Consider the following 24505-nt stretch of genomic DNA (forward strand, 5'->3'; position numbering starts at 1 on the left):
AATTTTTAATAGTTGGCAAAAACAGTAACCTGCTTTAATCTATCTATCTATCTATCTATCTATCTATCTATCTATCTATCTATCTACTGTGTGTGTGTGGAGGTACGGGTGCCCATACAGAGGTCAGAGGACATCTTGTAAGAATTGGTTCTCTCCTCCTGTGAATTGCACTCAGGTCACCAAGCCTGGCGGCAAGTTCCTCTATCTGCTGGGCCACCTTGTCTGACATGAGTAATCAGCATATCATCAAGAACTAAGAATTTATACATTTCATTTGTAATTTTTATTTTTAAAAAAATTTGAGAATTTCATAGATGCACACAATACATTTTCATTTGTAACTTTTGAAAGGAATTTGCTTATAAGTACAGTCAAGAGTCTTAAATGCAAATGTAATAATATCAGTGAACTTTCATATGTATATATGTGTATGCATATGTTTGTGTGTGTTCAAGTGCGTGCAGTTGCATGTGTGTGTGTGCAGGGGTGCGTGGAAACATATACAAGCATGAGTACATAGGTCAGAGGTGAGACTCTGGTATTGTTCCTCAGGAATCGTCCACTTTTGTTTTCTGAGACAGGGTCTCTGACTGACCTGGAACTCATTAAAACAGAGGAGGCTGGCCAGGGATACCCAGGATACTGTTTTCATTTCCCTCCCCAATGCTGGGATTAGAAGTGTGTGCAGCCACACTGGGCTTGTAAAATATAGGTCCTGAAGCTCAAATTCAGATTCTTAAGCTTATAAGGCTTTGCCAACGGGGCAATTCTGCAGCCCAATTCAGTGGGCTTAGAAGAAAGAAGTTTCTATTGGAAGAGATTGCCATCACACTGGAAAGGGGGAGGAGAGAACGGAGAGAGGGGCTGGTTTAAAGATAGTGTTCTCAAAGCTTTGTAGCAGTGGTTCTCAACCAGTGGGTCAAGGCCCCCCCAGGGGTCACATATCAGATATTTGCATAACGATTCATAAGAGTAGCAAAATTACAGTTATGAAGCAGCAATGAGATACTTTTATGGTTGAGGGTCACCACAACATGAGGGATTGTTTTAAAGGGGTGTAGCATTAGGAAAACTGAGAACCACTGCTTGGAGGGCTAAAGAAGAGCGATTTATTTAAACCTTCAGTATCCTGGCCTTTGTCCCCTCTGCAGAGGCTCTGGTCTGGTCTCTGGGCATAGCTTATCTTTCCCAGTGCGGTTCATGGAAAGAGATGCTATCAGGAGTGTTTGTAGCCTGGTGTTTGCTATGTTACTCAATGTTTGTTGACACTAAACTGCTTGTGTCTCCTTTAGTTTTCTGTTCCAAGAAAATGTCTCTCATAAGTGACAACCTCCCCCTGCCCCTTATCAGATGGCAAAGACATTGCTGAGGTTTGCCTTTCTTACCGATCATGTTAACCCTATACACTGGCTCAGTCACTGTAGCAGTTTCATCTGCTCGGGAGATACACTTCACTTCGTTTCTTATTCTTCCAAATGGTGATGATTAAATATCACTGCATAGCTATTTTTAATACTAAATCTCTTTGAAATTATTTTTCTTTTGAGACAGGGTGTCACCATGTAGCCCTGGCTGGCCCAGATTTTGCTAGGTAGAGCAGCCCAGCCTCAAACTGGTAGTAATCCGCTTGCCTTGACTCCTTAGTGCTGGGATTAAAGGTCTGTACCACTGTGCTTAGCCCAAGTGCTTTTTAAATTCCATTGGACATACAGACCTAACATTGTAAATGAACCTAGACAGATTCTATTTGCAAAGAAAGTGCCATTTTCTACAATAGTCTTAGAAAACTTTATGCTAATGAATAGAGCTGTTATGTGATCTTATAATGACTAAAATAAGTGATTAGGAAGTACTTCATCAAGAGTGGAATATTCATTAATAAGCATATTGCATGGTGAGGTCATGACCATAAGTTCCAGAGTTAAACAAATTGTGCTTCAATTGAAGCCTCATCTCAAGACCAGCTGTTTAGGACATGCTCTATAATGTCCCCTCCTCAGTGCCATCTGGAGAATGGGTATTATATATAGCTCCACCCATCTCACAGTTGCTGTGAGAATTAAATCCAATAAAATACATAATGTACACACAGCACAATGTCTAGTCTATGAGAAACAGTATCTATCTATATGTTGTAGCTAGGGAATATTATTTTCATTTTTGCATCAGAACTTCTAGCAATATACAGGAGCCGTGTCTACTTGCTTAGCTTACAATATGAAGAACTTTTAAAGTATTTTTGAGCATTGTTGTTGCTTTTGATCTCTCCTCTCATTTTTTGTCCACCAGTATTTCTGAGTGATCTCTCATCAAGACAAGAGAGCAGACCCTAATAAGTGGGAACTGTGACCAGAGTATGCATAGGAACAGCACTGAGCATCATAGTGTATAAGATGTGAAATGTCTACTACAATTTCAGTTCTTCAGTGTCTTGCCTTTTTTTTCTTTGAACTCTCAGAGATCCATCTGCCTCCCAAGTGCTAAGATTAAAGGCATGTCCTAACATGCTCAACTATGACCTACTTTTCATTCTACATAGTTTTATTGATTTTTTTTTTTTAATCTGGTAACTCAAAACCTGCCATGGCTGATAGTACTATCCACCTGTGCTGGTGTTATTATCGAATACCATGTGGAGACTGATGAATTTGAGGAAACAATGATAAGAACATCCCGTAACCTTAATTTAGTTTTATATCTAGACCTAAGTTTTCTGATCTCCCTACAATTAGTCCCCCTACTTGTTCCCCTAAAGTAAAATTATAATGAGGATGGAATTTCTTCAGTTTCCCTTTCAAAGAGGCAGTGATGGAGAAAACTGTCATGTGACTGACTAGAACCCCTGAAGTTGGAAAAAGAAGGCCAGAACAATGGCGAGCAGCCCCAGGATCTTGAGCAGGAAAGACACCGGGGCACTATCAGAGGACTGGAGAGTACGGGTCTTTAAGGGTTTCAGGATCCTCTGCTTTTGGGTGAGGATGGCGTTCCTGGCTCCTTCCCACTGCCCAGGTCCAACCAGGCGGTACTGGTAGGAATTACAGGGTCCGAAGTAGAGTTTCACAGCCAGTTTAGGGTCTTTGAAAAGGAGAGAGACGAAATCTGGCTTTGCACCTATCTCCAAGGCGAGTTCATCCAGGTAGTCAACGTAGTTGGTCTGCAGTATCTGGCTCTGGCTTTTCCCAAACCTTAATGAAGCAAATAAAAAGAGCTCATTCATAAAATGCTCTAAGTTGGGTCTTAATATGAGGCACTCAGTAGTGGTTTAAATAATAAAAGAATGAATGAATGAAGAGGTGAGTTTTGAATGAATCTCTGGGAGGTTTCATCAGGAGGTTTGTATCTCAGATTGATGAGTAGCCTACAAAATTATTAGACAAATTTATGGAGACTCTGGAAATGTCATGATATTGAAATGGTGACCGTTATTTGTTACTTATTAAGCTGCTGTAAGTGTCCAAGTAAGAATGTATGGCTCAGGATTGATGCAAATGCTCATGAGATGGTAGAGAGTTAGTGTCTTCTAGCAAAGGGATGCATAATATTCCCTTGTTAAGCTACTAAAGTACCCTGTAGTATGACTGACATCTAGTAGATGCTCAATGTATGTTGGATGAATTAGAATGTGAACATGAGATAACACCTTATATCTGTAAGGCAAGTCAGCTTTCCGAGAGCACCTGATTACAGTCAAGCTCTGGCCCAACTCAACAAAACTGACAAACCCAAGTACGTTTTGAGAGAGCCTCAGGCTACCGTTACTTCCAGTTCCACCACCGCCCTATGACCTTCCCTGAGTGTGGGTGGCCTTAAAGATATAGAATTTCACATGGGCATCAAAGAAAACAGAATTGAGCCCAAGGAAAGGTGTTCTGACTTGGCACTATTTTGTTTTCTTGAGTAATGGGTTCTTACACTAGGATGTCTAAGAGCCAAATGAAACAGCATCAGTTTACAAAGTTCCAGTCTCATCTATATAGGGCCTTTGACTCGTCGGTTTGGCCTGGGCTATGCTCTAGGACTGCACCTTTAACAGCTATCTGACTCTCACAGGCAGTCAGGTCCTGGTGTTCTGTGAAACACTACTCCTCCATGTAGACCATGTGCTAGAAGGAAAGTGCTTACAGGTCAATTCTTTTTTCATTTCTTTCCACAATGTCTGCCATCATAGTCGTCTCCGAAGGCAAGCTGCACAAGCCTAGAAAACAAAAACAAAATTTGGTTTGAATAGTGAGTTTGGTTTCATGTCATTGACTTGTGTAGTAGTTGTTTTCTAAAATTAAGTTTGGGCCATTTAGTTGTCACACCAGGCAGGACCTCAGGGGTCCTGGATGGCAGGAGTGAGACCTCCATGGCTGAGCATGGCCAATGGCATAGACTATGACCTGGAGCAGCCATTTCTGGAAATGGAAGGGGCTGGAGAAGGGAAGTGTGCTGGTGGGGTGGGCTCTATTCTGGTAGTGACAGGACACTGTAGAAGAGTTTCCTGGATGATGTAACAGCTTAGATTTGCCCTTTGGAAAGATCCATCTGGCTCCTTGATTTAAAAAAAGAGGGCTCATGGGAGGTGAGCTTACTATTAGGGAAACTAGGTAAAAGGCTGTTGAAGGAAATCTGGTGAGAGGGGAGAGTGGCTCCTACTGCTGAGGGCAGTTTGGCTAGATAAAATAGTGTGGTGATCTCTCTCTCTCTCTCTCTCTCTCTCTCTCTCTCTCTCTCTCTCTCTCTCTCTCTCTGCCCATCTCCCACGCTCAAGTGTCCTGTGGGCTTCAGATGGGAAAGATGTCCATATTCTTGCATGTGGTCAGACATCTAGCATCTCAGACATTAGTCATCCAAAGCTGAGGCTGCCATTGAGACCCTCCTGCCTCTATTCTCAGCCACAGCCAGTCTCCAGTACTGGGCTCATGATTCTTCTCCTTTCCTATGTTGAATCACAAAGCATGCTCTTTTGTCTTTATCCTTGACACCTCTAACACATTTGTTCTTGTTTCCACTTTGTCTCTCAGCTCTGGTCTGGGCTGCATTGTATTTTAGCACAGGTGAGTGCTGGCGCTTTCCCAGTGGTCTTTGAGTTCTGTCCCTGATTTTTAAATCTGTGTTCCCAACTACTGATGGGATTACCTTAAATGCAAAGGAGACAAATCTTATTCTTTCAGTATAATCCGCTCTCTGGTGTCTCTGACTTAAGAGCTTTCTAAGATGCAGAGTCCAGGTTTTCAGGCCAAACTTAATCTGGATGGCTCCCTAAAGGGTCATAGTTCTTAGGTGCACATGATTTGGGAAGAACCTATTTATATTTTTCTTCTCTTTCTCTTTCCTCCGTCCCTCCCTTTTTACCCCATTTCTTCTTTACTTTCAAGAAAGTCTTTCTAGAAGCCTTAGCTGGCTTCTAGCTGGCTTGCTATGCAGCCCAGGCTGCCCTTGAACTCTTATCCATCCTCCTGCCTCTGGACTGCTGAAAGAGATTACAGGCCTGGAACCACTTTAGAGGTAGAAGCCCGTGATCTGGAACTCAAGGCTAGGCTATATAGAGAGTTTGAGGACAGCCTTGGTTATAATAGATTCCTTCTCACTCCCCTTCTGCAAAACAGAAACAAAACTAAAACCAAAACAAACAAACAGAAACTATGTACACACACACACACACACACACACACACACACACACACACACACACAAACCAAACCTCCTCACAGGTGTCTATACATATAGGTTTTAGAACCCCAAATCTTTAACAAAGCTTTTGTGTCCACTGGTTCTTCTCTAAGATTCATCTTTCTTCCCCTCCCACCTCCAGCGATGGGAGGCTCCCAGTTCTCCGCAGGCATCCTGTCTCTGTTGTCTTTTGTTCAGGAAATCCCTTTTTGAGATCTGTGAAACTCAGACACTAGGAAGCGTTCCCGGACCATGCATGTTCTGACAGGACCAAGCTCCCATTTCCACAGTATGTATTCTGCCAGTAAAGCACTTGTCATGTTATTAAAATGACTTGTTTAAATTTCTTTCTGGCTCACTAGATCTCAGCACAGGCTAGGTGTCAAATGAGACTTTTGTTGAACAGAATTGAACCCCCCAAAACAGGAGAAAAATTAGCCTTTCGAGGAAAGTGACCTGCTGCACGGGCAACCCTTTGAAAACATTTAAAACCTTGTCCCAGTGAGATGGCTCAGTGGGTAGAGCCATGCTAGAGTGCAGGCAAACTGAGATTTACCTTCGTGCCCCACAAGGTGGCAGCAGAGAGACAACTCCCTCATAGGGTAGCTGTCCTTTGGTCTCCCCAACTACTCCTGTCTTTGACACACACACACACACACACACACACACACACACACACACACACACACACGAATAAAATTTGAAAAATTAAAAAAGAAATGTAAAACTTCCGCTGAGTTGAGCATCTCACTCACCTTTGAAAACTCTTGTCGCCCAGCGCGCCTGAAGCTCTACGGTTGGGAAGATGGAGCCCAGAGGCTGGATGAGACCTATGCACGCAAGGGTTGGCTTCTCCAGGTGAGGGGGAAACATGGCTTTGTACAGGGAAACCCTATTATCCTCGACTTTAACAAGTGAGTCTTCCAGGAAAGAAAAAGAGAACGTATACCCCGTGGCAAAGACAATGATATCCACGTCTTCCTCCACCGTGCCATCCTCGAAGACCACAGCTGTCTCCGTGAGCTCCTTCACCCGTGTTTTTACTTTGATGGCTCCGTACAGCAGGCGGCTGGGGAGATCGTCGTTTAGCACAGGTTCTTTCATAAGGTATCTGAGACACACAGGAAAGAATGCATTTAGAGGGGTCACTGACAGTTTTAGGGGTAGTGTTGAAAATTCAGGGGTTTTTCAAATAGCCAGAAAACTCTCAACTCAACTAATTTGCCTGCCCCAAACTGTTTTATTGAACTCATTCGAATCTTGACAATCTCAAGTAGAAGATAAAAGCAAAAATCAACCCAGAGGTGGAAGTCACTCCAGGGGCTTAGATATGATCCCAGCACCTACTGTTAATCTTTGAATTTGCTGGTAATTACTGCCCTTCTGGTGCCTCTCTCTCTTTTTATGCAATGTAGTTTTCATTATTTGTAGCTTCATTTAATCTCTACCTGATAGTAAATAAGGGAAAATAGACTACATTAGCAATGAGACCTACTGTGGGGTCAGTGTGAAAACCAATGGATAAAATGAAACTTGCTGATATTTACTGATCCCAATATCCATAGGAATCCTGTTTGTGGTGGGTGGTGGAGCAAAGTCTGATTGGATTTCTGGAATTCTTGGTCTATAAGCTATTTTATTCTCAATATCTCTCTCTCTGTCTCTCTCTGTCTCTCTGTCTCTCTCTGTCTCTGTCTCTGTCTCTGTCTCTGTCTCTGTCTCTGTCTCTCTCTCTCTTCCAAACAAGGCAATACATGGCATAGATACTGGATTCATCCACCATTCAGCCTAATGGGGGCATCTATTACAAGACTCTCAATGTCTTCCTATCCTCAGTAGAAGGAGACTGCTATTATTTTAAAAAGGTAAACATCAACAATGTTTACTTTTATATTAGTAAATATTTGCCTTCTGGCTACATATTCCCTTGGGAACAGCCTTCAGGGTACATGGGCGTGGCAAGGGTTGACCTATTAGATGGAGAGCTGTCTTTTCCCATCACCTTGCTCTGAGAGGATCACCAACTCTTGAGGAGCCTTGGACAGTCTGAGTGTTAGAAAGCTCTTCCAATCAACCCCAACCCTGAGTTATGGAACGGTGTCTAAGCCTCTATCCCAACTTCTTAACTCTCTCTCTCCCTCTGTGTGTGTGTATGTGTGTGTGTATGTGTGTGTGTGTGTTTTGTGTGTTTGTTTTCAACACACAGTACAAATTTGGAATTAGAACTCCAGGATCAATACAATTATACATACTGTTGGCTTACTAAACTATCATAGCAAATAGGACCTTTGCAAAGAAAGACCACATCAGGCAACCTTGGCTGTGATGAGTATACCACAAAAACAGAATAACAGTACTTGTTCTGAGGCACCAGACCATAATTTTCATGGTTGAACCATCGATTCATCTGTTGTTCCATCATCCACTTGACGACCGTGCGGGGCAGGACATTTCGGAGCATGGAGCTAAATCTAGTGTGGAACACCATGTCCCAAGGGTAGCCATCTTCAGAGATTCGACTCATGACCCAGGATCCATGTCTGGTGCTGACAAACACCTGGTGAACAGAAATTTCAACAGCAGGTGAAATTTGACCAGTTGCTATGAAAGGTGTTTGGTGGTACAGTTGGCTGAATTCTATTTACTGTGTTAATTTGTGTGTAGTGTATGTGTGAAGATGTGTGTGAGTATGTGCACCTGTGTGTGTGTATGTATGTGTGTGTGTGTGTGTGTGTGTGTGTGTGTAAGCACGTCAGAGGTCAACCTTGAGTATCATTTTCATTGTTATCCATCTTGGGTTTTCTTTAGTTTGTCTTGAGAGGATTCTCAATAGGCTAGGCTGGTTGTCCAGTGTCCAGGAATCTGCTTCCATTTGCCTCCCCAGCACAGGAAGCATGCACCACCAATACTAGTTTATGTGTCTCCCTCCCTCCTCCCCTCCCTCCCTCCTTTCTTTCCTCCTTCCCTCCTTTCCTTCCTCTTAACTCCTTTTCATTGTTTAATAGTCTCATACATTTATATAATAATAACTTTTAGTCATTTCCTTCCCCCATTTTCTTCTCTGGTTCTGGGGGTTAAGCCCAGGTCCCCTGCTTGTGAAGAAACCACCGTATCTACTGAGCTACAGCACCAGCCCCCAGGTTCCATTTTAAAAGTATTTAACTTCAAAGTGAGGTCCTCCTAGTTCTTTCTCTTCTCTTCAGCAGCTGTGTCCTGATGAGGGTGATCTGGTAACATGTGTGGATAGAGGAGTGGCCCAAAGCCCGGATAATGTTCTGGAGGCATGACAAAAATCCTTGCACTAATTCTCTTGGTCAGTCTACTTCTCCTGTGTTTACAGTGTGGTCTGTTGTTCCTTCTTTCTTCTCACCCAGCCTACCCAAGAAGATCTGTGGAGAATAATCACAGGTCTTGCAAACGTGTGCCTAGCCTACTTCGTAATGGCTGTAGTCAGGCATGCCTGGATCCCACTACTCTGGGTGGGGAATAACAACAGCAATCGCCTCTTTCACGAGCTAAAAAGAACATTATGCATTTTAAAAATCAAAACCATTGCCTGTGGCTCTATTCCTCTCCAAGTACCCATCATTTTCTTTTAAATCGTTTTATGTTTTGAGATTATATCATTCCCCACTTCCATTTCCTCTCTCCAGTTCCTCCCGTGTACTCTCTGATCCCTCTTTCTTTCAAATTCATGGCCTCTTCCTCATTAGTTGTCATTATTGTGTATATTTTTGCATTGAACATTAAATTTTCTCTTGTTTTCAAAATATACATTTAAAAGTCTTGTCAAAGATTTTTATTTTTGGTTTATTGTTACCCTTCTATGGTCCAAATGCATCATTTTAACTTCCCAAATTTTTGTTTCATTTTTATTAGTTCTGTTAAGGTTGTCTTCAATAAATAAATAAGACTCATTTGCAAGGCATCCAATTTTCTTAAGAGGTTTAGACCATGGACTCTGGGTCCAGGCTTCCTAGGTTTGAATCTCAGCCTTACTCCCTATTAGCTGACTTGCCTCGTATGAGTTATTTGGATTGCTCTATGCCCTAGGTTTTTTGTTTTTTGTTTTTTCCAGAATGGAGGCAGCACAGCATCTTTCTTATGACTTTATTGTGCAGGCTAAAAGAAGTTATAGATTGATGTGAAGTACAAGCACACACAAACTTTCATTGTTTTGTAGGTTGGCCTCGGAGCAGGGATTACAAATTTTTCTTTTTTGAGAAAGGACCTCAATCCCACCTACACTTGCAGAGAATCATCTCCTAGAGCATTGCTGTGCTCCTGGTCTGTGTGCGGACATTTGCTTTTGACCTCAATCTGTTCCTGTTGTTGCTCTGATGCAGACTTGACAACATTGAACTAGGTCTTGGACATTCTATTTAAACCCTCCGTCATTGTCTCTTTCTATTATTTCCCGTTTCTCCTTCTGTAGGGTCAACATGGCATGTTCTATTTTATTTATTCTCCTTCTATTGTGACTGGCTTTGATGCAGAGATGTCTAACCCCTAGGTGAAGACTGGAATCTATATGAAGGTCAAGGTTCATTCAGGCTGCCATCTCTCAGTTGCATACTTTCAGCCCCAGATGTCAAGACCTGAGAACTTACTATTCTATTTTAATTATAGATTTATATAATTAATAACTACTGAAGAGGGGCTCTATGTAAAAGATTAATGAATTATAAGGCACAGGTATATAGCAAAAATAGCTTCATGGCATCAAAAAATCAAACATAAAAGTGGTTTTAAAATTTTGTATTTGAATCTCTGGGATATCTGTTCAAAGGCCAAATCTCTGACATGTAAATCACTGAGTACATGGAGTGAGTGCCTCTGGATGACTCTTTACTTGGCTAACAGCAAACACAGCTCAGTTCCTTTATTCCTGTCCTATTCTATTCTCTTCCTCCCAACCTTTAGAGCTGTTTCTAGCATGGAGGAGCTGGGGACTGATGGTTCCCACCCCTTTCTGCTGTGCTTCACATTTTGGTTATTATTTCTTTTCTTTTCTCTTCTTTTCTTTTTTACAGACAGGGTTTCTCTGTGTAGCCCTGGCTGTCCTGGAACTCACTCTGTAGACCAGGCTGGCCTTGAACTCAGAAATCTGCCTGCCTCTGCCTACCAGATGCTAGGATTAAAGGCGTGCGCCACCACTGCCTGGCTGGTTATTATTTCTTTACTTGTTCTGTATGGCAAGGGCTGAAGGCATTGAAAAGCTAAAGGGGACAGTGATATATCATTTATCTAAAAATTTATCTATCTCTCATCTTTCTATCTCTCCCATCTATTTATTTATCAATCTAGCATCTATTTATCTATTAATCATCTATCGCCTATCTATCTACCATCTTTCACCTATCGTTTATCTCTATCTATCTATCTATCTATCTATCTATCTATCTATCTATCTATCTATTTTCTGAGACAAGGTATCTCATTGGATTAGAGCTTGCCAAGTAGACAGAGTCCTGGCTAACAATCCTGAGGTATCTATCTGTGTCTACCTCCCCAACACTGTGTGCTATCACGCATGGTTTTTAAAAAATATAGGTTCTAGGGATCAAACTCAGGTCCTCATGGTTGTGTAACAAACACCTTTGGTCCTTGCACTACATTTCTAAAAGTCAGTATTTAAAAATATTAACGGATGAGGCCATGCATGTAAGTGTATGCCTTCAATTCTAGCACTCAGAGGCAGGCACATCTCTGAGTTTGAGGCCAGCCTGGTCTATAGAGCAAGGTCCAGAACAGCCAAATGCTGCACAGAGAAAAACCTTCTATCAATTACAGGCCACTTTTTCACTAGGTGTCTTGGGTAAAACTAGCCTTCTACAGGAAGACCGTCAGGGTCAACTAGCCTGGACTGTTGGGGGCTCTCAGAGACTTAGCCACCATCCAAAGAGCATACAAAGGCTGGATCTAGGCCTTCCCACACATATGTAGCAGATGTGAATCTCTGTCTTCATGTGGGTCCCCCAACAACTGGAGCAGGGGCTGTCCCAAAAGCTGTTACCTGTCTGTGGATTCTGTTCCCCTAACTGGACTGTCTTGGGGGCCTCAGTGGGAGAAGATGTATCTAGCCCCATGGATACTTGATTGCCAAGGTGAGGGGATGGCCAGGGGGGAACTCCACCCTTTTAGATGAGAAAGGGAAGAGGGGGAGGAACTGTGTGAGATGGGAAGGGGACAGCAATTGGGGTGTAGAGTGAATAACTAAATAATGGAGAAAAGAAACACACATACACACACACACACACACACACAGAACTAGCCTTCTGTACCAGGAATATCCAGTTGAAACTTTGCATTAAAAAAATGGAGGCACCACAGCTCAGAGAAGTGGAACAGCAAGTTCTAGGATACATGGCTGGTTAGTTGCATAGCTGGGAGTTAGACTCTCTATTCTTGCCTTCCAGATTCCCTATGCTATTACGGCTGGCAGCCACCTACGTAGTAATGGACGTTGGTGTACATCTGGATGCTCCAGGCATCTCTTCCCATCCCTTCCACACCGTACAAGATAAGCAAAAGCATCGCACCTGCGCGGCCGTCTTACTCAGTTCAGAGGCAATATCTGCAGCTGAGTTTCCTATCCCAACCACCAGGATGCGCTTCCCCTCAAACCCCACTGGGTGCTTGTAGTCGCGGCTATGGAAATACTGGCCTCGGAACCTCTCGATACCTTCAGGAGGAAGAAGAAGAGGGAGACTGAGCTACCAAGGAAACAATACAACAAGTTCATTTTAATGAAACTGCATGGTTAGCTTTCTCTTTCTGACTTCCTCTCATATGGAAGTTACAACAGTTAATTATTAAACTCTTAAGTGTAAATTCCATAAGAAACACAAAGTCCATGTGAGAGGCTGTAGTGTGTGTGTTCATCAGTGGCAAACAAATGGCTTCCCTGTACAGAGCACAGCCTAATGCTGGTATCTCATTAACTCTTCTATTTTGGACAGTCTAGTGACACTCGAGTTTCACATAGTAGATACATTTAAAAACTTTTGAAATAGTGCTATTGTAACTGTGCAATAATTAGAATAGTATTTATCATTTTGCAGAAAGCAAATCAAAATGAAAAGACTCTAAAACTAGGCCTACAGAAGTTGCTCACTGAGCAATGCAATAAGCATTTGACTGTTAACTGTGTGTCTTCCCAACTAGCTACTTTCATACTTTCCAGGAATATACGGCTATATTAAAGTGTTCTTCGATTTTAGTGTGGGCAGTTCTCATATGGAGCCTGGTTCTGGTCCACTGTGTCAGGTATTTTCCTGGAGGACTCTGGGAAGGAAGTTCTCTCTGAGGGGAGGCTGAGACATCAGGACAGCTGGCTTCAGGGTCCTATGTTTATGTTCCTCCCTCCATCTCTGCTCTACTTCAGTGTATATTTCTAGGACTTCTTTCTAGTAACCCTTGAGCGGTAGAAAAGGCTCCAAGGATGGAGCAAATTTACATGGGTTTGTCAGGGCAGAGCAATCAGGGTAGGCATCTGGTTTAAAGGGCCTCTCACAGACAATGAATTTTTGTGAGACTTCTTTGCATTTCTAGGAAAAAAACATAAACGGTGCTGGTGGAAGTTAGCTGAGCTATTCAGAGAAACCAACAGAAACAAAGATGGCAGTCGGCATTTTTCAGCTCCCCAGCTATATCCCACCCAACCTTATTCTCATTCACTCTCATTCTTGTTCATAGCAGCACATCCCACCTGTCCGTAAGAAACACACGTGAGATTCGTGAGATTCCTGGAAGTCCTACTGCTCCAGGCTGAGAAGCCCTGCAGCCTCACCTGGGAATGACTTGAGTGGCAGGTGAGGCTGGATGTGATGGCCGCTGCAAACCATAACAGCGTCAAAGACAGTGCGTTGCTCCTTTCCGTTGCTCTGAGTATAAACTTCCCATTGCCCAGAAGATGCGAAATCCGGGCGTTTTTTCACACTAATGACAGTTGTCTTGAACAGACACAGAGGAGACAGCGTTAGTTACTCTGGCAGGGCCATGCAAGGAGGGATGTGGGGATGTAATGTGTAACCCATTTGGTTTTCTTCATTGCTAGTCTCTAAAGGCCAACCTTGCGAGTGGGCCCTTCTTACTCTTTGGCAGGCAAACACAGGATATCCTTAGAAGACTGTTATCATAGGACGGATCTACCAGGAATTGGAGGGGAACCGTAGGAAGTAAGACTGGACATTTCAAAGCTAATTACAAATTATAGATTCCATGAAAATCAGCTGTTATAAATTAATATAACACAAGCCCAGTAATTATAAAATTAAATTGGTAAGAACTTGCAACATATTAAAAATAAGCCCCACTAAGGTATTTATTCAGAACAATTTCCAATTTAACAATGCAACACACTAACGATAACATGTGCTTCTTTGCCATTGTTCCCGTTTTTTAGAAAGTACAGGAAATGGTAATTCCAAGTATAATTCAAAATGATCTGATTATCTATCTGTTGGTGTAGATAACATGGCGAAAAAAAAGTTAGGAAAAATAGTTACCACATGCTCCTGACAAAAATGGAAAGTAGAAAGTCTGTTTAACCCATTTCTATGAAGAACTTAGCATCGAAAAGAATACAGTTTGACACACTTCCATATTATCTTTTCAAGAGATACGAGGTTTGGAGACAGACGTCAGTGGTAGCAGAGGTTAAATTACAATTTTAACATTATTATTATTATTATTTTATTATTTATTTATTTATTTTTTTTGGTTTTTTGAGACAGGGCTTCTCTGTGTAGCCCTGGCTCTGTCCTGGAACTCACTTTGTAGACCAGGCTAGCCTCGAACTAAGAAATCCGCCTGTCTCTGCTTCCCAAGTGCTGGGATTAAAGGCATGCACCACCATAAACTTTCAATTTTAATGGATGGCTTTCCACTCCTGTTTATATGTACCATCAAAAATATCTGGAGGCATGAGACTGCTTTTTGGGTGCAATACCGTGCTTTTGGCTTTAACAAGTCCACCAAAGTGGGGTAGTTTAACTTCTTTCATTGCCCGAGTACCTTTTCTACTCGACCATGGACTGAGTAGAGGCAGAGAAATCCACTTCCCACCACGTTCAGTACCTGAAACTGAATATATTTTAGGAGATCAAATTTCTTGGCAAAGATCCTGAAATATTCCAGGAGTTTAGAGTTGTGCAGGAAGTTGGGGAAGTCCTCCGGCATCGGGAAGTCACTGAAACAGGACATTTCTTTGCTAGTGTTGGTAATGACAGAGCGGTAGATGCTAGCGCGGCCATCTTCCACGTTTTCCTAACGTAGCAAAAAGGAAAAAAAAAACAAAAAAACAAAAAAACAAACAAACAAACAAAAAAAACAATCAGTGGTAATGATTCGACACAAGTCTTGTATTAAGAATCTTCTTCCGGAATCTTAAGTCGTCAGTGCGGTGAATTGCTTTCCCTGCTGTATCTCGACTAAAGCACCAGCGTGCTGAGGGGCAGCGTGTGCAGCCCCGTAGCTACACACGCTGGGTCATGAACCTGTTTGTTGCCAACTAGTGCTGCGCAGTTGATGTGTTATTGGCGCTGGTGGGGCTTGAGGTAGAGATAATTGTCTTCTGGAACATTTCAAAAAAATTTTTTTTTTAAACTTTTATTCTCTCATACATTCACTCTCCCTCCACTCCATCCATACCCTCCCCCTCTGTTCCTCTTCCAACCAACCAACCAACCAACCAACCAACCAACCAACCAACGTTGAACCAACCAATCAACCAGGCCTCTCAGGGATATCCACCAAACCAAACATCGCTTCACAAGATATAATAATACTGGGCACAAACCGTCATATCAAGACTGAACGAGGCAACCCAGTAGGAGAAAACGGGTCCTAATCATAGGGGAAAGAGTTAGAGACACCTCCACTTCCATTGTTGAGAGTCTCACAAGACCACTAAGCTGTGCGACCAGAGGACCTAGCTCAGACCTATACTGAGCCCTTGTTTACTGCTTCAGTCTCTGTGAGCCCCTATGAGCCTTGCTTAGCTGATACTGTAGGGATGTTTTCCTGGTGTTCTCCACACCTCTGGCTCCTATTATCGTCCCTCTTCTTCTTTGGGGTTCCCCTGGCTCTGCATAGTGTTGGCTGTGGGCTATAGGAGCCCACTGTGGATGGTGTCATGTCTGGGCAGGGGGGCCCGAGCTGTACAAGAGAGCAAGTTGAGCCTTAGTGTTTGGCCCATGTGGCATCTGTTCCCCTTAGCACACTGAAGGATATTTAGCATCCCTATCTATTTAACACCAGTCTTTGTGAACCAGCTGTCTTCCCAAAACCTTAGGGAGGCTTTATTGACTTTCTACCTTTTAAGGACTAATAAATCCTGGGACATTAGATACAAAAATTAAAATTAAATGATTGCTTTCAGTAGTAGGAAGGCTTTACATCTTGATTTGACCCCATGGGTCCTTATTTTGTGCTCTATTCAAATCAGTCTTCCCCCAAGCGATAAAGATGATCATATGATCAAATGTCATAGTTTTTTTTTTTTTTTTGTCAACTTGACATGCACTCAGACACCTGGAAAGAAAGAACTTTCACAGAGGAATTGGCATTTGGGCATATCTGTAGGGCCTTTTCTTGATTGCTGATTGATGAATGGGGACTCAGCCCACTATGGATGATGTCATAAGAGAGCAAGTTGAGCAAGCCAGTAAACAGAATTTTTCTATGGTTTCTGCATCAGTTTCTGACTCCAGGATCCTGATTTGAGCTTCTGACTGGCTTCCCTTGATGATGGACAGTAACCTATAGGTAGAAATGAATTCTCTCCTCCCCAAGAAGGTTTTAGTCGGTGTTCGTGTTTTATCACAGAAACAGGAAACAAACCAAAACACCAACTGATCCTTAAACCTGATTTTCAATGTTTGCAATTGTGCCTTGGAAAAAGTCCTGTAGAGCACATGTTATGACTGAGTTAATATTTTCTTCTAAAGTCCTGCTCTGTACAATATTCTTAATAATAAATGTAAATTCATGTAAGTAGCAAAGACTGAAGATCAGAGCTTATAAATCAACTTATGACCAGAGAGGTTTTTATTAGAAAATTTAAATAATGGTACCCAAGAACTCTTCAGCGGATGCTTCTGTGTTCCCAAAGACTAAGCTATTAATCCAGAGAAATAGTAATTGCTATTTGACGATGCACTAAGGTGGCTATAAAGATGGTGGTTTGTAGAAACTCCTTAACTGAAAGAGAGATTACGTAGTCTTGCTTGTATGGCACCATCATCTCTTATGCAGAGAAGTTTAAAAAGAAAAGTGAAACACTCACTTGCAGTCCAGCCAGCATTTTAAATCAAGTGTGTACGTTTCTTTCTTGTAATTTTTTTGTTAATAGAAAATTATTCCTTGCCTTCTAAGCTGTCCAGTTCCTTAGTTTTTGGCACCATTGAAAGTGGTCATCTGAGATGGGTGTGGCACCAGGTGTGAACTACAGGATGACCGTTAAGCCAGCCATAGGCAGAGAGCAAGACTCCATCTCAAAAACTGTATACATAAAGAGATAAAGCAAGAGATGAAAGAGGTAACCCGGACTAGAAGCAGATAAGCTCAGTCTTTGGTGTTAGAGGAGGGCACCGACACATCTGTTTCTCTTTAAAGAGAAAAATCTAGAGCAGTCTGTGCCTCTCACCTGTGAGACAATGATGTGAGAGGTGTTCCACAGTAGGGTCCATTTTTCTGAAGGATGCCGTTAATCCTCAACTTTGATACTGTCAGAGCTCACTGTGGCATTGAAGGTTATTAGGATAGAGCAGTTACTCTGCTGATAGAAAAAGAACTGGTACAGCAACTCACTACTACACATAGATGTTCTGCCAGAGAGGTTGTACTTGATCTAGGTGAGTTAAAAAAAAAAAAAAGGGCAAGCTTATGTCACTCATTGTTCACTGAGTAAAAGTTCTCAACATAAGGGGCCAGTGAGGGCCTTAGTATCAGGGTTCTCTTCAATGTCTACTCACTGTCAGGGTAGGTTATTCAAGAGAAGTATTCAGAATTCTTGCTAAACGTAGATTACTTTATAAATATCCCCCTTCCTTACCCTCTCGTCCTCTTTCTTCTTTCTCATTTATTTGTTCATTTTCTATTCTCGTACACCTATAATAGGACTTTCTCCATGAGCTGTGCTTTTATTTTTCCTGGACTAGAATCTTAACTTGGTTAGAAACCCTGTCCCAGTTGCTGGTGGCGTGGACTAAGATATCCAGGGCAGACTATGAAGCTTATAGATGGTCTCTAGGCAGCATTTATAGTGATCCCATTGTGAACTACCTGTACGTGTATGGAATTCAGAAATGTGTTATAGTAGAATGAAGTGTTGTCTGACTTACACAAAGGGATACAGTGATTTGAACTTTATTTTCAAACATCAGCTTCAAATTGCATAATACTACACTCATATAATTATATAAACCCTTTTTTTTCCTGGTTGTTTGGTAATGGAACACAATGTTCTTGGCAAGGCTGAATACTTGGGGCTTCTTAGCCACCACAGTCTTAAAACAGGAAATATTTCATTAAGCAAAGAAATGTGTTTCTCTCCTGCTCCTCCTTCACCTCTCAAGACGACATAATTTTGAGTAGTGCGGAGTAAACAGTAAGGATCCTGTGAAGACACCATTGGGGCTGATCCCACTGCCTCTCATTATGCCTCTGCAGAGACAGACCAGTTACACAATCCAGTTTCTTCACGTTTCCACATAAAGTGGGACTGGTCAATAGTGCAAACATTAAACAGTTGTTTCGAGGTTTACAGAGATTAGATAAAGTGCCCAATGTCTGCCTCCAAATTATGTGGCCAGTCAATGTTTGCCTCTCTCACAATTGTTAACAGACCACGAGAGGGAACCTTGCCAAGGCAGAAATACATTACTCATCCAAACTGAGAGTGTTTGTTGCATAGTAGCCAAAACATTAGGACTTTTCTAAGAATCGACACATTGCATAGAACTTTGATCAGAATCTCTGTCGGCTACAGTTTTAAAGGAGGGTTCGAGGGTGACTTTTGGGTTCTAACACAGATTTTAAGGCCAGGCTGAAATGGTCTTTGGAAGGTTCAGTTGTATAGATTACCACCAAACAGCAATGGCAGCCCAGTGTTCTGAGGAGAAAGCAATTATCTTTCCTGTAGCCTTGACTGCTAGAAGCAGGTTTTTTTTTTTTTTTTTTTTGACAAAAGCAATGTCTTCACACATTTTGTTGACTGAAGTAAAAGTCTATGTGTTCGGGTAATTTTTTTTTTTTTTTGGTAAAATTGGCACAATTTTCATAGTCATGAAGGGACGCTGATTAATACTGACTTAATAAACAGGCACTTATCAAATGCTTATCTTGGCCAGACTGGAGCTGGGGGTTGGGGACAGGAAGTAAACAATACAAGAATACTTTCTGTCTTTGTAGAGCTTATTACTATATTGAATTCAAGTGCATCTGGCTCGTGGAGCTGTAAAAGTGACAATGGAGAGAGGAGGACTTTCCTCTCTGCTAGGTCTAGAATGCATCAAGCACTCAGTGAGTACGTTTGTTGAAAGACTAAAAGAATGAGTGGTGTCAATCACTAGCCTTCCTGCCTCTTTACAATAGGAGCTTGATTGTATTGAGTAACCACCAAGTAGCATAATGGATAAAAAAGATAGACTTTCCAATAACATACTACAAATGTCATTGTATTTTATGCACTAAGCTGTTATTTTTGGTTTTGTCTTCTTTGAGGACCTGGGGATTAAGCTCAGGTACTTATACCTCTAAGCACATACATGTGCTTCACCAGGAATATATATACTAGTATATAGTCCTAGTCTGTTTTTAAGATCTTTATTTTGAAACAGGGTCTCACTAAGTTGCCCAGGCAGACTTTATGTCAGCCAGTCTTTGGGGTTGCTGAGATTATAGGCTTATACCTAAACTTAAAAACACATGTTGTGCCGGGCGTGGTGGCGCACGCCTTTAATCCCAGCACTGGGGAGGCAGAGGCAGGCGGATTTCTGAGTTCGAGGCCAGCCTGGTCTACAAAGTGAGTGCCAGGACAGCCAGGGCTACACAGAGAAACCCTGCCTCGAAAAAACCAAAAAAAAAAAAACCAAAAAAAAAAAAAAAACCAAAAAAAAAAAAACCAAAAAAAAAACCCCACATGTTATTTGTTTTTGTTTCCATCCCCTCCCTCACTGTATGCTATAACTTTCTTCTGGTCTATGCATGCAGACATCACTTCTTCAAAACTGTTACAGAGAGTCAAAGTATCTTTCAGACAGTTAATGACTAGGCCTGCTAGTGCTGCACATTTGATTGCCTGGAGAGGTACACATAGATTATGTTAAACAGGATTCTATAAATAGTCATTAGGATGCCAATGCCTACTCTATTGCATTGTGCTGTGATAAGCTTATTTAAGAATTGCAAGTTCAACAAGGGTAAGGCTGTCTGTCATCTCTTCCAGAAGGGACACGAAGAGTCTGACTAGTTATGTCCTATGTGAACAGAATGGGCTGTTAAATGGGTGTATGCCTAAAACAGAAGGAAGACTTCGATGGACACAAGCAATAGATGGAGAGAGGCTGTGCTTGGGTCACACCAAGTTGGAAACCTCATTTGGGACATACTCCAGCTGCCCACTTTATGTTTTTATCTTTTTATGATCAATATTCTGTTTGTTTCCTTTGAGACAGGGAATCACTATGTACCCTAGGCTGGACTCAACCTTTTTATATAGTCCAGGGTAGCCTTGAACTGGATATCCTTGTGCCTTAGCCTCCTAAGTGTAGGGAGTACAGATGTGGCTTACCATGCCTGGCCTTGCCATCAATATTTCAGTCAATAAATTTGACAAAGATAAATGCAGGTGATTAATATTTGTGTATATACCCAAATGAGGGTGGTGTAGCAAAGATGACAGGTGATTGAAATTTCAAGTAAGATTTCTTGTCCAAGGCCAGGCAAACTATATAATGTTTAATATTTATAGATATGAACTTTTATTTGTAAAAAACAGGGTTAGAAACCCATTTCACAAGGACAGGAAAACAATGGCTTGGGCTGTCAGTTGCTCAAATGAGAAAGACCCCAGGGTTTTATTTGATTCCAAACTCAAGGGGTCTCATCAACGTGTAGAATACTTCCTTCTGCCAATGCAAGAGGAAGAGTGATGTGCTGGTGTGTCTGCTTATGTTTGCTCTCAGTGCTGCCGCTGACTGGAAGCCTTCTATCCCTTACCAGCCAGCCGCAAAGGGTAAGCTGTGTACCTTGGCTTTATAGTTAAAGTGGGCTTAAGAATAAATAATGTGGGAGGCTACTGCAAACATAAAAATTAAGTAACCTACATGAAAATAACTGTGCAAACAGATATTGTTTTGTAAATGATGAAGTTGCAGCATTCAAATGTTTTAGTGGGGTTGTGGAATCCAGGTGAAGTTCAGTGTAAGTCATAGTGGGGAGGTCAGATCATTGAGTGTGTCTGCTTCATTGTTTAACATCTATGGCAGTGTTTGGTATCTCTCTGATCTTGAAATAGATATGTGTAAAGGAATCTATCAATTTGGAATATTAGATCTCAGGAGAGTCACATGCCAATCGATGGTAATAGTTCAGGCTGATTGTAGACAAAAAAGAGACTAAGATGCAAAGAAATAGTCATGTAGACAATTACACGAAGGTACTGCTAGCAGAGAGATCTATATATAAAAATTCCCATCAGAAAACAGTATATATTAGTAATTTCCCTGTGACAGGGTATCAGAAGCAGAATAAATTAATGACTGCAGGAAGATAATTTTTGTTTGTTTTTGTTTGTTTGTTTTTTTCTTTCTGGGAATTGTTCAGTAAGTGTGGCCACAAGGAATCACACAGACCTTCATTTTTGCTCTTTCCTTTCAACTATGTTCCCTCTGGGCAAGCTGTTTATTACGAAACTTAGCTTCCTACCCAGCCGTCAGTGAGGAAAACTGTAAGTAAGATCTACCCCTAAAGACACCAAGAAAAATAATGGGGGCTAAATGCTTCTTTGCTGGAAGAAGTGCTAAAAATATTTAATAACCCTGGCTGTATCCCAAGGTGACACCAGGGGGCGCTGGAGACCCTTCTGGGAGAATTCAGTACCCTCTAAGCCTGCAGGCAAGGGACAGAGATTTACATTTTTTCCCCTGCTTTTGTTTCTAAGTTGTTAGCTCTACATGTGACCTCAAAGGGCTCTGTGTCAACGAGGGACTCAGTAAATAATTTCCCTTAGAGCCAGGGTTAGCATGGAAGCCCAAGCATCCTTTCCAGGATCTTTTCTCTTGGAAGTCTCGTCTCCTGGTGTCAGCAACGCTCGTGGGGCCTCAGTGAAGGCCTGTACAATTTTGCTTAGCATTTTTCTCTGAAGTAAGGATATCTTTGAAAGGAGAAAATTATTTATCTTTCTCTATTGGATGTGATCTTAAGAGAGGGTTGTCGTGTGACATTGTTATAGGTGCTAGGGAATAATTATGTATTTAACTTTATACAGTAAGGATTTAATTAATTCCTATTTGATCTTTTTTTTTTTTTTTCCCAAAAAGACATAAGAAACTGCCTCTGATTCTGAAAGGTGATGCACTGGAATAGGGTCATGGAAATGTCCTGGGGTAGGAAACACCTGCCTGGAACCGTATTGTTGGCAGACCATTCAAAGTAACATTTACGTCTTTGGCTAACAAATTAGTAGCAAATACAGAACGCTTTTTGCTTAGATATTAAGCGTTACACATTACGTCTGTTAAAGGCCATTGAAATGACTCATTGGGTAAAACTCTCAAAGCAGAAAGCCAATGATGTGAGTTCAATCCTTACACCCCATGTAAAGGTGGAAAGGAAAAAGAACCAATTCTAGAAAGTTGTCCTCTGATTTTTACATTCATGCTGTGGCACTGGACTCTCCAAGCTCCTCTCTCTCTCTCTCTCTCTCTCTCTCTCTCTCTCTCTCTCTCTCTCTCACACACACACACACACACACACACACACACACACGTGCACGGAGACATACATACACATGCACAATCATGCATGTGCACACATGCATACATCTATGTACACATACGCAATAACAATAAATAAAAGCTAAACTTGTTACATTTAAACCTATTTAGAAGCAAAAGAAAATTATGTGTATGAGCTGACAGTGGAGAAGATAAAATGTTATCAATTAAGACAGGAATGACCACTTATTATTTGACTTTCTTGGGAAAAGTTGTGATTTCAGCAATCAATGATTATTATTAACGTGATTTCTTTCTATGAAGCTATTCATATAATATAAAGGTCAATTTCTCCACCATGAACTCTGCGTTTACACAGTCGGATCAATACATTTTCATTTGGTACTTGTGTACCATTTGCCAAACTATATATATGTATATGTATATGTATATGTATATGTATATGTATATGTATATGTATATGTATATGTATATGTATATGTATATGTATATGTATATGTATATGTATATGTATATGTATATGTATGTATATGTATATATATGTATATGTATGTATATATATGTATATATATATACATAATGTTCATATGTGTGTATGTGTGTGAAAATGTCTTGTCTTTTCACGTTTCTAATCCTCCTGCTTCACTCTCTTTCGTGGTGGGGCTCTAGGCATGTGCCCCCTTCCACTCTGAGGTGGGAATGTGAATAGTTTCATTCACAGACTGTAAGTCTTTATAGTTGTCTGTGAATCTGTTAATAAAAATTTGAATGACAGCTAGTAAATAGGATGACTTTGTTTAATAGAAAATACACAACAAAGAGGTTCACAGCAGTTTTGCTAGAATATATATAACCACAAAAGCTCAGGACACAAACATGGCTTAATTTTCAGAGAAAAATAAAGTCAGCAGTGATAGGGGTCCATTCTCTGAAGAAGCACTTTGTTCAATGATTAAAGGTGATGCCATAAATATAATTCTATTTACTTCTATTTTATAAAGTGCTCTCTAATATTAGCATATTATCTAGCTGGCTTGTCGGACAATGATAAAAACACGGGCTGTTTTGCTTTAGCTGCATTTTAAAGAGAAGTTTCCCTACACCCCTGAATTGATCACACGGGTTGGCACAGCATTGACCTGGGAGAGATGCCAGCCTGAGTTCATTTCCTGGTTAGCTGCATAAATAAATAAAAATAAAATTGGATCAGAGCTGCTTAAGATATCTTTCAATAAGGTCCAACAGCCTTCTTCGCAATCTCAGCGTGACCTATTCTGAGGTAAGAAAGGTCTCACTTACTTTGAATCTCCACAGTCCCCCTATATCTTCAGTCCTTTCGAAGCAGGTGGGCTCCAGACCCTCGTCCACGCAGCACTTCAGAGAGATTAGGCCACTGACCCCTGCTCCAATCACCACCACCTTCTTTGCCATTGTCTCCTGTCAATAGTTGATCAGGCATTATTGCTTAGCAAGGACAAAGGTAAGAGGATCCTGCCCTGTGGTCAGGTAGCCGACTTACCACAGGATGGGTGGTAGTTTAATACGCAGCACTAATTGAATAAAATGCCTCACTAACCAAATCTGGACCCTTCTTCCCCTTCAGAGAAACTTGTCTGGTCATATGACCTTCATTGTAAACGTGTTTACAAAGTCCTGGCTTAATATTAAAAAGGAATCCCGTTGAGCAAGCCAAGTTATTCAACAAAGCAGTCCTGGGGTTGGGAGCCAAAGCTGGTTGTGTTCTCTGGCATCCCGAGAACTTCCTCCTCAGCTTCTGTCCCCAGCCCTCATCCTTACCTTTATTTGTGCTTCTTAGCACTGTCCCCTTGGCAGAAGAGTTTCCCCTGAGGGTTGTGTGCGGAGAGATGGGAGTTTTTAAGAGATGG

General features: G+C 41.5%; 1 protein-coding gene across 2 annotated transcripts; it reads right to left on the reverse strand.

Annotated features, from left to right (window-relative positions):
• Positions 1-1481: 1481 nt before the first annotated feature.
• Fmo2 (flavin containing dimethylaniline monoxygenase 2) lies at positions 1482-24505 on the reverse strand. Of its 2 annotated transcripts, none has more exons than XM_029478833.2 (9): positions 24417-24505; positions 23919-24056; positions 14737-14925; positions 13448-13610; positions 12198-12340; positions 8013-8212; positions 6411-6766; positions 4123-4195; positions 1482-3185 (listed from the first exon to the last, which is right to left on the reverse strand). In XM_029478833.2, exons 2-9 carry the CDS (start codon positions 24048-24050, stop codon positions 2834-2836), a joined length of 1608 nt encoding a protein of 535 aa, XP_029334693.1. In that variant the 5' UTR covers positions 24051-24056; positions 24417-24505; the 3' UTR covers positions 1482-2833. The 2 variants fall into 2 exon arrangements, with proteins under 2 accessions (XP_029334693.1, XP_021017080.1); XM_021161421.3 differs by lacking the exon at positions 24417-24505 and adding an exon at positions 24139-24371.

This window comes from Mus caroli, unplaced genomic scaffold (assembly GCF_978045245.1).
Source record: "Mus caroli unplaced genomic scaffold, Mus_caroli_1 scaffold_1, whole genome shotgun sequence".
NCBI classification, from domain to species: domain Eukaryota; kingdom Metazoa; phylum Chordata; class Mammalia; order Rodentia; family Muridae; genus Mus; species Mus caroli.

What these genes read in the sequence shown, in the direction of transcription:
- Fmo2 (XM_029478833.2), bottom strand. Translation starts at nt 24,050, where the DNA reads ATGGCAAAGAAGGTGGTGGTGATTGGAGCAGGGGTCAGTGGCCTAATC. An exon ending in GGTCTGGTGCCTCAGAACAA is followed by an intron (nt 6,767 to 8,012) that starts GTACTGTTATTC and finishes TGTGTGTCTCAG; the next exon opens with ATACCTTATGAAAGAACCTG. An exon ending in GGCGACAAGAGTTTTCAAAG is followed by an intron (nt 4,196 to 6,410) that starts GTGAGTGAGATG and finishes TTTGTTTTCTAG; the next exon opens with GCTTGTGCAGCTTGCCTTCG.